This window comes from Paramacrobiotus metropolitanus, unplaced genomic scaffold (assembly GCF_019649055.1).
Source record: "Paramacrobiotus metropolitanus isolate TYO unplaced genomic scaffold, Prichtersi_v1.0 Parri_scaffold0000004, whole genome shotgun sequence".
In the NCBI taxonomy this organism is placed as follows: Eukaryota; Metazoa; Tardigrada; class Eutardigrada; order Parachela; family Macrobiotidae; genus Paramacrobiotus; species Paramacrobiotus metropolitanus.
The window spans coordinates 1,208,758-1,224,548 of NW_026570224.1; the positions used below are offsets into that span (position 1 = coordinate 1,208,758).

At 38.4% G+C, this 15,791-nt stretch overlaps 3 protein-coding genes across 3 annotated transcripts; all 3 read left to right on the top strand.

The window, feature by feature from the left end:
- The first annotated feature begins 831 nt into the window (after window positions 1-831).
- Window positions 832-6,747, top strand: LOC129580730 (uncharacterized). Its single transcript, XM_055471388.1, is given in 14 exon segments — window positions 832-1,340; window positions 1,342-1,474; window positions 1,667-1,733; window positions 2,060-2,376; window positions 3,565-3,834; window positions 3,981-4,024; window positions 4,149-4,187; window positions 4,410-4,487; window positions 4,593-4,730; window positions 5,033-5,263; window positions 5,338-5,473; window positions 6,010-6,094; window positions 6,185-6,457; window positions 6,617-6,747. Coding segments are annotated over 13 exon segments (1,902 nt in total). The 5' UTR covers window positions 832-1,151; the 3' UTR covers window positions 6,360-6,457; window positions 6,617-6,747.
- Window positions 6,748-6,911: 164 nt separating this feature from the next.
- LOC129602562 (receptor-type guanylate cyclase gcy-3-like) lies at window positions 6,912-9,918 on the top strand. The gene is made up of 8 exons (XM_055501607.1): window positions 6,912-7,357; window positions 7,793-8,108; window positions 8,255-8,474; window positions 8,553-8,703; window positions 8,946-8,994; window positions 9,160-9,209; window positions 9,286-9,383; window positions 9,732-9,918. The coding sequence occupies exons 1-8, from the start codon at window positions 6,982-6,984 to the stop codon at window positions 9,780-9,782; spliced, it is 1,311 nt and encodes a 436-aa protein (XP_055357582.1). The 5' UTR covers window positions 6,912-6,981; the 3' UTR covers window positions 9,783-9,918.
- Window positions 9,919-10,851: 933 nt separating this feature from the next.
- Window positions 10,852-15,788, top strand: LOC129580731 (atrial natriuretic peptide receptor 1-like). The gene is made up of 13 exons (XM_055471389.1): window positions 10,852-11,506; window positions 11,796-11,862; window positions 12,238-12,554; window positions 12,796-12,839; window positions 13,238-13,276; window positions 13,371-13,448; window positions 13,506-13,655; window positions 13,895-14,146; window positions 14,414-14,552; window positions 14,608-14,689; window positions 14,815-15,097; window positions 15,174-15,350; window positions 15,630-15,788. The coding sequence occupies exons 1-13, from the start codon at window positions 11,188-11,190 to the stop codon at window positions 15,786-15,788; spliced, it is 2,106 nt and encodes a 701-aa protein (XP_055327364.1). The 5' UTR covers window positions 10,852-11,187.
- Window positions 15,789-15,791: the final 3 nt, after the last annotated feature.

Consider the following 15,791-nt stretch of genomic DNA (forward strand, 5'->3'; position numbering starts at 1 on the left):
GTTCAAAAACAACTTACTAAAAAGAATTTCACAATACATGTGTTATGTAAGTATCAGTAGAACACAGGCAAGCTTCCTTCTCGTGGTCGTTCCCTTTTAGCGTATGTGTTTGAAAACGTGCCCTTATACAGCTGCTCACTTGCCTTCCATAGAATTTCAAGTTGATTATTAATCGTAAGTACTGATACAACGAAAGATACACTATTTGCACTTGTTGCCATCTGCATGAACTGCAGTTTCAGCATAATCAAAGCAGAATAATCACGTCGACGAATGTACTATTGCTGCCAGTGTGAGGTTGTCAAAATGGACCGAAATATTATAAATTTTCGAAAATACTGTACACGTATTGTTGTAGTGGTATCTGACTGCAAGAGTTCCGCGTATAACCGCAACATTACTGCATAAATCGCAGTATTGCATAGGTATATGACAACTATACCAGCTACTTTCAGAAAAGGTCATGATTATCGAAGGTTATGACATCGATGTCGAAGTCGTAACTGCGCAGCTGCGCGCATGCATTTCACGTTTCTAAGAATCAAGCAATCTTTTCTTGTTAGTAAATTAAAAAATAATTAAGACCACCTGTGCGTCCACCATATACGGCTGTTAGTTAGTTGCATTACGCGCACGAAAGCGAACGGGTGGATTATTGCATGTTGGAGTCGGTTTCCCTTTTCTCATATCCTTTTAATCTGGTTAATGAACATCGATCCATGCAAGCGTATGCCGGCCGGCAGTAAATCTACCTGGGTTTCTTTCTTCGGAGCATTTCTATTTCCATCAATCACCTATTCTATGATTAATCACAAGATGATACAGTGAAAAGCAGAACGAATAATATAACATCCTATTCCACCAGATCAATACGTCGTCTATAACAGAGTAGAATCGTATTTATCGTCATCATTATTTTTGAATTTGTTCATCAAGATATCCATCCGTTCTGTGATTAGTAAATTACTGAGATTCGGTCCACCGTATGCTAAGATATCACGTGATGGGCATTACAGTAATGAATTTGGGGAGCCATTTTGCCACGATTATCTATCATGTAAAATTAAGACTGTTTCGGAAAACCACGACTGTTACTGTACGCATCCATAAATATTAATAATCAGGATCACAACTAATCATGCTTATTGACGATGATCCTTCTAATTGGCTTTTGGTTTGTAATCGCTAATTTGGCCATATCTTCGCTTGCGCATTTGAATATTGTGTCGGTGACACTCGGTGGATTTCCTTCCTATCGATATGGATTAACCGCTCCCACTTACGACATTGCCTTGGAGGATGCGATGACCACGTATCCCGACATTCTTCGAAATGTTTCGTCGTATTTGTTTCTATAGCATAGGACGGACGAAAAACTGCGAAGAGGAAGAAGACTTAATTCATAATCAAATAGGATTTATTTATCAAAATCTAACTGCAATGCGTGGCACTCCCACGATAATACAAACTTCCGGTAGGTTAAACCATGAAACACCTAACTTTGACGAGCAGTGACTTTCAAATTTCCACTGCTGAATTTATTAGTCATAGAGTCGGTGTTATAATTACACATTAAAATAAAAAGAATACCTAAAGTGTTGTTCGAAAAAAAATCGAAAAAACACGTGATTTTGGATGTTTTATCATATGCATAATTTACGCGTAGGTTGCGACTCCGTTGCTTTCACGTTAGGAGATTTTGCCCGTGAGCTGGATCTGCCCCTCGTCATAAGGTAAGTAAGCTATAAGTTGTCAGTGCTGTTCGCCAGCAATAGTTTCGCGATTTCGCCAACAATTTCCTATGCGTTTTAAAAACTATCTCTTGGCGAAAGGTGATGAGACGCGGGTCGAAAAGACTGAATAATATGAGAAAATCATGCAAATGCCGTATTCTCCAAGTTAATTGGATTTTCTGTAGGGAACAAATGTTACAAAAGTCATTACCGGGAACAGCATTTTTAACTTTTGCAGTTTAATAATAATCGGGATATCAGTTATTTATTGTTAAGATACATAGGTTGTAAATGGCACAAGGAATTAGGGTGCATTTTGTTTTCAGCACTGCCGGCAATCCTGAACTTTTCAGCGATATTCGTTTCCCAACAGTGATTGGCTTTGGCCCGGCCGATCATTCCATGCTGGCTCATGCTGCATTGCGATTTCTACAGAATTATAACTGGACCACTGTAACATTATTGTGCGCCAGGCCTAGGGACAGTGAGAAATTATCCCCATTTGATAAATCTACCTGCAACACGTTGGAAAAGCACCTGAAAGCCCATCCGCTTGACTATGATGTCCACATTCTAGGATTTAACCCGGAAAACACTACCAGCTATCTCTCTATTCTCCAGAACATAAGACGACAATCTAGAGGTAAGCAAGCAAATCAATCTTGACACGCCTGTATATTTATATATGTACGAATGGTAAGAAAAACCTTGTTGTGCTAATATTTGCTTTTTACAGATTATATATATTGGATGAATGCACGAAATTCTCATATGTTTTTATTTTTATAGTTGTCTTTCTATCGTGTGCGATTTCAATTCTGCGACCAATTATGGTAACTTTTTGCCCAATCATGTGTCACATTACATGCTCGCACTATTAATTCAAACCACGTACAGATATCCGCTATTAAAACAAATTCCATATATGTTTATAAAAATGCTGTGTTTTCGTTGCAGTCGGCAGCGCACGCGCTGGGAATGACCAAAGGAGACTACGTATGTGCATAATACAGTAAATCGAATGCTATGTAAATATTGTCGCTGATTATTAGTGGTTTTTGCGTGTGATTTAAGTTTCAGCCATCATAAGAATAATATATTAAGGGATAGGTGGATGCCTGATTTTGAGGATGGTGATCATAAGATTTCAAAAAAAAACGTTTCTAAATTACATAATTTCTTTACGCACGCTATCCAGTGCACAGAGCCGTTAGGTAAACGTATGACCAAACTGCAATATTACTGAGAAAATGATCTGTAAAGTCAAAGTAATTGCTTTCGACTGCACGAAACCAAAACATCCATTTTTTTATAAAATTTTTGTTATCGGGCTCTTCAGATTTATCCGTTCTAAGTTAACAATCCGTAAACCGGCCAAGGAGTTTAGAACCCAAGAAACGCGGAGGCGAAGCCGAGGCTGTTTCTTGTAAGGTATAAGGTAATATAAGGTACTATAAGTAAGTAAACTATAAGTTGTCAGTGCTGTTCGACAGCAATAGTTTCGCGATTTCGCCAACAATTTCCTATGCGTTTTAAAAACAATCTCTTGGCGAAAGGTGATGAGACGCAGGTCGAAAACACTGAATAATATGAGAAAATCATGCAAATGCCGTATTCTCCAAGTTAATTGGATTTTCTGTAGGGAACAAATGTTACAAAAGTCATTACCGGGAACAGCATTTTTTAACTTTTGCAGTTTAATAATAATCGGGATACCAGTTATTTATTGTTAAGATACATAGGTTGTAAATGGCACAAGGAATTAGGGTGCATTTTGTTTTCAGCACTGCCGGCAATCCTGAACTTTTCAGCGATATTCGTTTCCCAACAGTGATTGGCTTTGGCCCGGCCGATCATTCCATGCTGGCTCATGCTGCATTGCGATTTCTACAGAATTATAACTGGACCACTGTAACATTATTGTGCGCCAGGCCTAGGGACAGTGAGAAATTATCCCCATTTGATAAATCTACCTGCAACACGTTGGAAAAGCACCTGAAAGCCCATCCGCTTGACTATGATGTCCACATTCTAGGATTTAACCCGGAAAACACTACCAGCTATCTCTCTATTCTCCAGAACATAAGACGACAATCTAGAGGTAAGCAAGCAAATCAATCTTGTCACGCCTGTATATCTATATATGTACGAATGGTAAGAAAAACCTTGTTGTGCTAATATTTGCTTTTTACAGATTATATATATTGGATGAATGCACGAAATTCTCATATGTTTTTATTTTTATAGTTGTCTTTCTATCGTGTGCGATTTCAATTCTGCGACCAATTATGGTAACTTTTTACCCAATCATATGTCACATTACATGCTCGCACTATTAATTCAAACCACGTACAGATATCCGCTATTAAAACAAATTCCATATATGTTTATAAAAATGCTGTGTTTTCGTTGCAGTCGGCAGCGCACGCGCTGGGAATGACCAAAGGAGACTACGTATGTGCATAATACAGTAAATCGAATGCTATGTAAATATTGTCGCTGATTATTAGTGGTTTTTGCGTGTGATTTAAGCCAGCCACATCATAAGAATAATATATTAAGGGATAGGTGGATGCCTGATTTTGAGGATGGTGATCATAAGATTTCAAAAAAACGTTTCTAAATTACATAATTTCTTTACGCACGTGTTGATCATGGGCAAACTCATTTTCGTAGGTATTTCTTTCGCCACAGAGCGTCGCATATCAGAGACAAACCAAACGGCCGTGGTCGGCTAGTGATACCAATGATGATGTACGACTTGAAAAGTAGAAAACTATAATTATCTGGATACATGATTAATTCTGTTGACATTATATGTAACTGCAGAATCATTGCAATGCCCTTTTGTTTGTAAAGGAGATATTATTGGCTTATCGATCGCTAATAATTTACAACATCATGGAGCCGGACTGGCAGAAATCGGGAGTTCTCATGGACCGCATTGCTTTCGCTGCTGCTAGCAATTATGAGAAAACTCGAGTCAACCTGACCGAAGTGAGCAAGGCAAAAAAACCAATTTATACGTATCGTATAAATACATAATTATCAGTGGTGCAGTAACATTCTTTTGGCATAATATAAGTATTGTTATAGGAACATTATTACAGGACATTTTACTGTACTGCTTAACAAGACAATCAAATATAGCTGCGGATGCTAATGCTACCGGCTTTGTGTAATGATTAAATTTTACGTCCTTGGTATACAAGTATATTTACACCTTTAACTCAGCTTGTTCGAACTGGTATTTTTCGTAAAATGTTAATAAAATGTTAATTAGGGGCATATTGTTTTAGATTAACATGTTAAATCTTGCGGCGTACGAAGGCTTCATGGCCAGTGCCCAGATGCTTAATGAGTACCTGAAAACTGAGAAACGCCAAAACTTTTCGGGTGCATCATTTGCGCAGATGTTTGCTGAAAGGAGATTCTCTTTTGTAACGGAAGAGGTTCGACTTAGCGACGCTGTTGCCCGAAACCCAGATATAATTTTTCGACGCTTTTCCTACCGTACTAAAGATTTTGAGGTAATTTTGTCCTCCGTACATATGCATAAAAAGTTTTGCTATTCGGTTTGATGATTGATAATATTATAATGTAGAAAACATGGCGATTCATTGCCTTTTTGGATACACTGGAGGCAGTCTCCGATCTAGCCGAAAGCTGGCCAGGAGATAGTCCACCGCCAAACCGTCCTGCCTGTGGTTATATTGATGAATCATGTGATGTTCTGAAAGGTCAGCCTTTAGTAAAGTAAAAAAATTGCCGTGTAACTTGTAATGCATATCGTGGGTATACAGTGTCTTACGCAGTTATCATTAATTACTCCTGCATGATGTAAGCAGTACATCATAGTCTCACAGATGCCACTTTGTTTAGGGTGCAAGCTGTATTGCGTAATCTGATTAATATACATATAGAAGTATATATAGATATACTGATAACTGGCAATGTGTTATCCAACGATCGCTGTAGTAGTCAACCGCCATAATTAATAAGAGGGAGCTTTAACTCTGCACCCGGGATGCGGTCGTTAGGAGCGTCTTCGCCAACTTAGAATGAAATGTCAAAGGATATAAACTCAAATTAAATATAATTCAATTAATTGCTTTAATTTTCGTTGTCTCAGCTGAATTATGACTGTCCTAATAGTTTCACAAATCCTGGTAAGAAGCTAGGAGAGGTGTCCTGTAAATGATCCCTATACTTTGCGATATTATGCAGTTACATACTATACGTATTTTGCTGTTAACTATGAGAAAAATTGTTTCAGGCCAGAGATTTATCCTTTCGGTGGTTATTCCCGTGGTGCTAGCTACATTATTTCTGAGCAGCGTGGGTGTGTTTTTCGTAATTCGGTACGTTCGGAGTGGGTCAAGAACCTGAACAGCCAGCAGATTTAATGGGAGGTTATATATATCACATCGTGCGCTTCTGTTTGATTTTAGGCGCATCAATAGTTTGGGGCAAAAAAACCTCGCCTGTCGGTGGCTGTTGGATGCAGCCTCCTTTGTCCTCTATGACCTTTCCCACGCCCTCCGCATGGGTTTAGTAGAATCACTGACAAACCCAACAGGAGTAACTCTGAAGAAGCGTATTACACATGGATATGGTGAAAAATGATGGTGCATGGCAAAGACATCGTTTTTGTTGATAATATAATGGAACATCCTAACAAGCTCCTTGACCATTTCACCTGCGTGAGCGATATTGCTTCTGCAGTAAGTGAGCCACTGTTCGCCCAGCTAAATTTCCTCCGTTCTAAAGTACTGTATCATTTTGTTGCATACATAAAATATAAAATTTTACGATAACAGATAAATTATTAATTGTGTGGTCTGTTGGAGTTCCTTATAAATTTCCCTTTGCAACAACCGTAGATAGCCACCCTTTCCCATCGCAATGTTGGCTACTTTTACGGGATTCTCATGAACGGATTTTCGATATCATCAGTCTGGCGGTATGGAAGCAATGGATCGCTCCGTCACTTTCTGGACGCTGATTTGTATCCAGTTGATTCTACTGTTAAATTTTCCTTATGCTGGGACATATTATCGGTGATCAGTGCTTGGTGCTTGCTATTAAGTGAATAAGTGCAGTGCCGTAAACTTACATGGAAAGACCCGCATGTTTACATGTAGTCATGTACTACTAATCGTACAATAACTATTTATGTACTGTACCAGTATTATAATATCTGCTAATTCCGTGTAATTCAGTAATTCAACCCGGCAAAAGTTTTTGTATGAATGTGGTAACATATCGATATTTACAGGGATTGCATCATCTTCAAAGCTGTCCAAGAATAAAATGCCACGGGAGCTTATCCAGTTTAACCTGCATGGTGGATGACCGACTGTCGCTTCAGTTAGTGGGAATAGGTTCCCGTGATTTACGGAGAATTGTTATCAGTGCTCTGCTATCAAAACATGGGAAGTCACATGACCATGTAGCACCCCAGTCGGTATTTGATTTATGGCTGGCTCCAGAACTTTTACTTAATCCGCTGGCGGTCTCCACCGAGTCTGGTGATATGTTCAGCCTAGCTATTGTGATTGGTGAAATTTGGAGCAACCAGTATCCCCTCAAAGTGCCCCTCCGAAAACCTCTAGCGCTGCAAGGTTAGCAGTTTGAATTTTAAGTAGCTACTAGCTAGTTTGTTTATATAGATTGAGCATACTTGAATTACGGAAGTCATGAAATAAATTTTAACCGAGATAAATGGACGTTAAGTTTTTCTTGTGTGAGTGATATATTGTGACAATTATTATTGACAGGACGTTTGCAATATAAACTGCTTTATGTACCTTCGCACCGCTCTGTTATTTTGATACGATGGCACAGCTAACCACTATATATAAGTTCGTTTTATCACATTATACTTGAGTAATTTGTTTCATTAAATGATTACTGTAAGCGAAAGACTGCGCACATTATGATATGCAGTATATGCGGTATTCACGTGTTACATCTGCGTTTTAATTAACCTATCCAAAGATTCGCAATCTGGTGTTTCCGTTCCTTGATATACAGTATGATGCGTTAATTACAATTAGAAGCCTTATGGAACCTGATTCCGACACCTGGAGGCAGCTGGCCTTCACGAATATCTGTCAAGCGACCGGAAGTGCCTCCTCAACTGCATTCCGCCCTTTCTGCCTGCTTGAATACCGATCCGAATAAACGGCCTACTCTGAAAGATTTCATAACGTTGATGATGGACCGCTATCCACGCGAGAACATAATGGACAATCTGTTTCGCCGGCTGGAATCATATGCGACGGAATTAGAAATTCGCATGCAGGAGCGTACAGCTGAACTACAGGAAGAAAAAGCCAAAACTGATGAAATCCTCTCCTTGCTAATGCCAAGGTAATTGATAAAAGCTCCTGAATACCGTGCTAGTACGAAGTGTTTGTAAGCCTACAAAAATTTTATTATTAATAATATACATCGAGTAAGTCACACTGATAAGTCTGATTTTGAGCGTGCATTATATGACTAGAATTATGTTATAGCTCAGTTGCCAAACTGCTTCGGAATCATCAAATAGTGCATCCAGAAATGTTTGAGTCGGCGACCGTGCTCTTCAGTAAAATTCCCAACTTTCTGATTATATGCAGCACATGGCCCGGCATTCACATTATTCAAATTTTGACAACCTTGTATCGAATTCTGGATGACCTTATTTATGCGCACGAAGTTTACAAAGTCGAGGCTATTACTGATAGCTACATGGTTAGTAAGCCGCAATTCCGCTAGATTAAACTAGGTATTTTATAAACCCTGCATCTCAGAAAATCCTTTATCTTTAAGGTCGCCAGTGGAATACCACAGCGAATAGGTACGCGCCATGCACTGGAAGCGTCACTTTTGGCAATCAGCTTTCTGGATGGTTGTAATGCAGAGCTTGGCAGTTCAGCCGAAATACCACAAAAACTGCAATTACAAATTGGCATACATTCCGGTATGCGCGTACAGTCTATAGCTATAAAATACATTAGATTCACATATTCTTTGCAGTACTAATAATGAATCGAGATTTAGTTGTAATACTGTACGCACTTACTCGTAATAACAATTATTTTATAGCAGAAATATTAAGAATTTAAGGTCGACTACCGCGCGTCATATGAGCGATGCCATGCTTGATGTCTGGAAGCTTACAACTACGCAGTACTCTTGTTAAGCAAAATTCTTGTATTTTAGGACCCTGTGCGGCTGGTATTATTGGACACCGGCTCCCGAGATATTGTCTGTACGGAACGTTTTGAAAGCATAATAAATTTGTTGAAGCTATTTAAGTGTTGTGTGTATATACGCGTATGATCTAGAGTTCGCTGTAATTTTAAGACTATATAGCAGCTACATACTAGCAGGTGCTTCGAATTTTGCGTTCAGGAAGAAACTGTGAAATTCACAGGTTTGGTGATACCGTGAACACTGCAAGCCGCATGCAGACTTACGGCGAAGGTCAGCTGGAATTTCTGCGATACACGTACTTTGTATATGAGAGTTTCTCCGATATACCAGTATTATACGATTTTAGTAAACAAAATACACATTGGGCAACAAACAAAAGACCTACTGGATGACTACCCGTGCAGTAATTTTGACATCGTGGAAAGGGGAATTCTTAATATTAAGGTAAAACAGCAGCTTACAATCGTACTACAGTACAATAATATTGCTGTATTGATGTCTTACGTACATATTGCATTATATGGCATATTGCATCATTTTGTAGATAAGTTGTAGAAAAACACACGATATTACACAATAAAATTTTTATGGATAATTTGATGCAAATGTTTGTACCGATATATAGGTGGCCTTTTAGGGTTTACTTTGGTAGCTGCGCATCTGTGATGTAAATATAATGCGCAAATTAATTAAACATACGTAATAAGTTAGCGCCCGAAGAATTTCCATTTAGCAAGAGCGATTATGATTCAGAAATGTTTTGCACTGATAAATTTTTGCCTTTCTTAACAGGGAAAAGGAGAAGTGGATACATTCTGGCTGATACCAACCATAAAAATTTAAAAATCTTTGGCCATTGTTAAAGAGTCGTATTTAATTGGAACCTGAGTTCCTTTTTTATACAATTAACGCTCGCAGTTATTGATGGAGCTTGATAAAATTTAAGCGCGTATATATGGCACAAAAATGATTTTATTAACCGATTCATTATGACTTACCTTGCAGTCTTCAGATAACAGCAAATAAAGAATGTCCTATACATGAATATACTCGTCAAATTGGTACTCGTAATTATTAGTAAACAACTATTTGTCTGTGGACACAGAAGTGTCTTCAAAACTCGTTATATTTTACTGACTGAATTACCGCTAAGTGGTTTTCATTTAAATTTGAACAAAAAATGTATCAAAAGCGACTATCTTATTTTTTGTTCGGGGGCAGGTCAAAAGCTCCTGGAAACTGTCGTTTCAGCAGAGAATCCTATCATTAAATTTTACAGTATGAATACCGGTCATTACACATTCATCCAACACCTACTAACGCAAATATAGCCTTATACAAAAAAGGTGGGCAATGGACTGATTAAAGCTACCTATCCGTACTTCCGGTCCAAACAACGAAGAGACGGTTGCATGTTCTGCTACTCATTACTCATACTTCCTCGTGTTTTGAATATGGAATAAAATAAAAAAAGGAAAATTCGAAACACGATCAGCCTTTATACGAGGTAATTACGGAATTTTTGGTGTCGGTCAGCCGGGCCTCAACTGGCGTACATGGTGCACTTTTTGTTGCCAGAAATAATATTATCAGTAAAGCTATACTCCGACACTGGATACACAAGCCGCCTTGAAGTTCAATTAACAAAAAGTAAATAATTGATCTACAGACTTTTCTGCGTACGCAATCGTGGAGAGCAGCTATAAAAATAATACTTACTATTGTGATAATTATACGGCCAATTAAAACAAGGAAGCAGCAGCAGACAGGCATTTCACAAAAATTTGAGGGCGGTACTCGACCATCAAATTAGAATGCGGTATGTGCTGTTTAGTTTAACATACTGGAGGTCTGCAGGAGTTGTGGCACCGTACATTGGGCTGTAACAGTGCAATACATTCGTACGATCTTTTGATTTCCGTAGTGGTACCCGACGTACAGCACGAAGTATTATAGTCGTCATCCCGCAGTGTGGTGTTTTGTAAAAAAATAGCATTCCAAAATTTCTGGAGCTTTTTAACGGGATTTTGTGCGCGAATAATCAAAAATCATCTACAGCACTGTACAGCACTTGCAATGGTGTCCTGAAATCCTATGTCTGCTATAAGGTCAACGCAAACCGCAGATCTTTAGATTATCAAAACTTCTGAACAACAGCGATGTCTTAGCGTATAATTACACCCTCTTGTGTATTAATATATTGCACGGTTAAACTGTTTGCATTTGGAACCATTATATCAGTACCAGTATGATTTTGTTCATCCCATTTATTGCTGTTTGTGCTTCTTTGTCCACCATTGCAATGGGGAATGGCTTAATCCACGTTGTCAGCATCGTTTTAGGCGGAAATCCTGCTTACGAGTACAAACTGTCAGTGCCGACATATAAACTTGCATTTCAAGCAGCACACAACATCCTTGGAAACTTCAGTTTTAAAGAAATCAACATTTTCGAACGAGGAATCAGTAAAAGTTGTGACGACGAAGAGAATCTGGCATTCTCCAAAATCACACAGATCTATCAACTTATATATCAACTAGATGGCCCGATCGTGATGCAGACCACCGGCAAGTAGCGTAGCGTATTGTAGAACTAGAAATACTGTTAATTAGCGCTTTTCGAAAAATTGCTGCTCTCAATAGCATTCTTGTGGCATCTAGATTCAATCCTACCTATAAGAATTAATTTTTAAAACAAGATGCTGGAAACTAGCAAAAAGCTGGTATGATCACTGCACTAACAGATCTCCGTTTGCTTATCTTTTTTAACCATTTAACCGAATTATGATCTAACATTCCTAAACAGTTAAAATATGCTTACAATTAGTTCTGTTTAATTAATTCAACCTTTCTTTAGGATGCACAAATGTGGCACTGCTGTTAGGCAATTTTGCGAGAGAGTTGAATATACCAATGCTGATAAGGTAAAGTGAAAGTTTCTTCGTCGACAGTAGTTAATGTTTCTGGCACCTTATACCCATAAAATTGAGGTAATCTATCGTTGCATAATATTGACACCAGGCCATCAGGTGACGGTAGTCGTGCTCCAATGATGTGCAGTTTACTTATCGTTAATATAACGAACAATTGCAACACTGCTTTGTATACTTGTACGGAATTAGCACGTCTCGCTTTCGCTGTAGTACAAGGTTTGATTTGCATCATAAAATTTACTTCGCACACGCACCGAAATCGCTGTCTCACATCCGACAGCTATAACATGATGTTCTGTAAACGACGCTAATTTCTATAATATCAAGTTATTATCAACACAACTAATTAGTCCTGTATTTTGATAGCACAGCAGGTGATCCAGCTTTTCTGGATAAAAAACGTTTCCCCAACACACTGAATTTTGGTCCAGCTGATCATCGATCGCTGGCGGACGGAGCCAAACAGTTTTTCCGCACATATCAGTGGTCAACTATAATGCTCCTGTGTGGGACGCAGTACACTAGTGCTAAACCTTTTGACGTGTCCACATGTTCAACATTATACAACGTGTTGACCACAGGAAACGAAGTAGAACGCTTTGTTGTGTATCGCGCTTCGTTTAATCCCGAAATCCAAACCGATTACACATACCATTTATCGCAGTCCAAATCTCGAGCAAGAAGTACGGTTTTTCTAAACGCTTGCGTTACTTAATATTTCCAGCTATACGAGAAATATGATAGCTAAAATTTTGTGCGGCGGGTGTTACACATAATAATATTTTCGAATATATGTGGCCTGTCTGTCTACACAATTTCATTAGATGTATATCATGTATTAATGATCATGATTATATATGTAGATCGATTTATATAAAATCGGATACTCGTACATCTGGCGCAACGAGTTTTCATGTCTTTCAGTCATTGTTCTGTGTCTGGATGCTGCATTCGTACGGCAAGCGATGGTAATTCGTGTTATTGCTTATAATTATTAGATCGCCCTACGCAATTAAATGAAGAGCCATTAATTTACGGATATTTGCAAACTAATTCTGCTCTACAACTTACGAAGTCAGCATATGACCAGCTTCAGTCATATAATTAAAATAAATTGTCGCTGCGAGCGAATAATAAGGATGACCTTCTCATTTTCTTTGATTCACTTTATTTACTTTATTTTTTCTAAGAAAGTCCCTAACACCTATTTTGCTACTAAGGCGCGGCAATAACTATTTATAAACCAGACAGTATAAGATTTCGAAACTTGTCAAATTACGAGTGTGTGCAGGTAGAAAATTGAAACTGCTTGCAGAATTTTTGCTACCCAAGCAAAAAAGCCTTTGAAACAATTTACATGTTCTAGATGGAAGCAGCATCCCTAAACATGACAAATGGGGACTACGTGAGTTGATCCAGATTAAGTGATTAATTAAGACTGCATTATGCGGTTCTGTACCCAACTGCATATGCTGCATTTAACATAAATGTTCTAATAGGTTTTTCTGTCGCCTCAAAGCAACGTTTATAAAAACCAACTGGACCGAATCTGGAATAAGAACGATTCTAATAACATGGTAGGGAAGCAAATTTACGTGAACACCAGATTAAATTGAGATTCGTGTAACTTGCAGATGCTAATTCAAGCTTTTAAGACAATGATTGTGTATGCAAATAAAGGACCAAATTGGGATGTCATTTCCGATTTGGTACAAGGAATACAAGCGAGTTCAGTCACCGATAGCACCAGAAGCAGTAACCAAACTGGGATCCCTTCAGTGACGGTAGGGTATCAGGAACGAAAAGGGGTTTGCAGCTACGTTTTAAGTGAAACAGAATTCTTTTGTCTATAAGCAATATAAGCTAAAAACCAAGACATATAATGTCATATACTGCATATTGTGCACTGTTGCACGTGCAGCATGTTCTGATAAGAGTAAATAAGTATACGAAAACTAGTTTCTTTTCCAGCGGAAGATTCGCTCATACGCTTGCCATTACATTGATTACATTGATTTTGCAGGTGAATAGTTTGAACGTCGCTGCCTATGAGGCTTTTATGGTGATAACATCCATGTTGCAAGAAAACAGTACTCTAACCCAACATTATCTTTCGGTCCGGGAAAGGTCGCCAGAGCTAACACTGCAATTCGTCCAGCAATTCTGGAGTCGGCATTTCTATCTAGACTCTGGAATCGTGCATTTGAATGCCTATGGTTATAGGCGAACGGACACAGTATTTCTACGTTTCAATGCCATTTCAAAACGTTTCGAGGTGAAATCATGGTTTTGCAAAAACATGTTAAATGGGTCACTCGTAGTAGTACTCTGTATTAGGTCCGCCGTAGGCATATGTGTTATTTACAATATTTATGAACGTTAAACTAACAAAGTTATTATTCCGTTCAGAAAGAGTACGCCAAAATGTTTTCTTGTAATAATATATATTACTTTGTTTTAATGAATTATGTTCCTTGTATTAACAATATCATCGGAACGAAAATACAATCGGTTAACATCATGAAGTAGATTGCTTTTGTAGGAAGGATGGTTTTTTAATGTGTCCCAATTCACATTGGCGGCTATACCGAACATTTCCCAAGCGTGGCCAAATAGTAGCGGTCCACCACCTAATCGTCCAAAATGTGGATACGGCGACGACGAGTGCTATGACGATTCCGGTATGATCTTAAATCGTTATTATTATGTTAATTTTAATATGAAACAGTTTTCAAGGACAAAGAACAATTCTTATTGGAAGCTTTTTTGCTGTTGCTGGAATCGTGCTAACGGTTACAGTGATTATCTTTGCCATCAGGTATGATTGCATTAGAAATGTTGTTACATTGCAAACTTGTCCATGAGAATAAAATGGTATATTGCGCCTTTACATTTCACCAAAAAAGAATTTGTATAGGTTTTTGTTACCTTTAATTTATTTAGATGGTCAAATTTTCTCGCCATGCAGAATAACGCCTGGTGGCTCTTAAATCCTGCTGCACTTTTTCCACTTCAAGCCCAGAGTCACGTTTCTAACAGAACATCAACAAAGGTCACGGATGCGCAGAGCATTGTAATACCGTGGATAAAGAAATACTCCAACTCCAGATTTCATAAAGTGCGATTGTACGAGAATTCATTGGTTTTCCTTGAACTATTGGTGCACAAGTCAACTTCTAAACCACACATTCCAAATAGTCGGAAAAGCATCGCCCTAATGAATAATGTACGCCACGACATTTTCAGGGATACTCACTGGCTCCACAATAGCGTCCATTTTAACTTTTTCTGTATTAAATCAGATAAAAGGTTTATTGCACGTAAATATTGGCACCTTTATCGGAACTACAATATGGGATAATGCTGTGGCAGTGGTGTGGGCGTGTGAGTCAAGAGGTCCGCTACGGTTGCTTCTGGACGCCGAAGACATACATTTTGACATGCCCATGAAATTGTCTTTGTGTTGGGACGTACTTGGGGTAAGGAGGAACTATTATTGTGCATGCACTTTTGCCCCGATACTTGAATTTGTTTATTCGTCGGATCACCTTTATTATTGTTCCTGGTTTGTAAGTTTATCACAGATAGGTACCCTTCTGAAAACAGCTATAAGGAAAATTAAAAATTAATACAGATACTGTTGCAAATTCGAATAAACCTGGTGCGGATGAAAAAAAGATAAGGAATTAAACGATTACGATACGAAAACGGTCGTATTCGGATGCTACTAAGGATGCGTTATCTGTTCGATTGTGCAGGGTATAGCATATTTACATCGTTCCAATGTCCCATTCCATGGAAATTTATCCAGCTTTACCTGTTGGGTTGATCGAAGATTAACCGTTAAACTTCTTTCAATTGGCACAAGACGCTTAATGGCTGACAAAGTTATAAGTAAAAGTACCACTAACAGGTAGACT

Excerpts from the sequence above, each read along its gene's own strand:
- LOC129580731 (XM_055471389.1), top strand. The coding sequence starts at position 11,188 with ATGATTTTGTTCATCCCATTTATTGCTGTTTGTGCTTCTTTGTCCACC. Across the intron at positions 12,555-12,795 it reads GTCCAAATCTCGAGCAAGAA|TCATTGTTCTGTGTCTGGAT; the intron begins GTACGGTTTTTC and ends CATGTCTTTCAG. Across the intron at positions 13,277-13,370 it reads ACATGACAAATGGGGACTAC|GTTTTTCTGTCGCCTCAAAG; the intron begins GTGAGTTGATCC and ends ATGTTCTAATAG.
- LOC129602562 (XM_055501607.1), top strand. The coding sequence starts at position 6,982 with ATGAATGTGGTAACATATCGATATTTACAGGGATTGCATCATCTTCAA. Across the intron at positions 7,358-7,792 it reads AAAACCTCTAGCGCTGCAAG|AAGCCTTATGGAACCTGATT; the intron begins GTTAGCAGTTTG and ends AATTACAATTAG. Across the intron at positions 8,475-8,552 it reads CTATTACTGATAGCTACATG|GTCGCCAGTGGAATACCACA; the intron begins GTTAGTAAGCCG and ends TTTATCTTTAAG.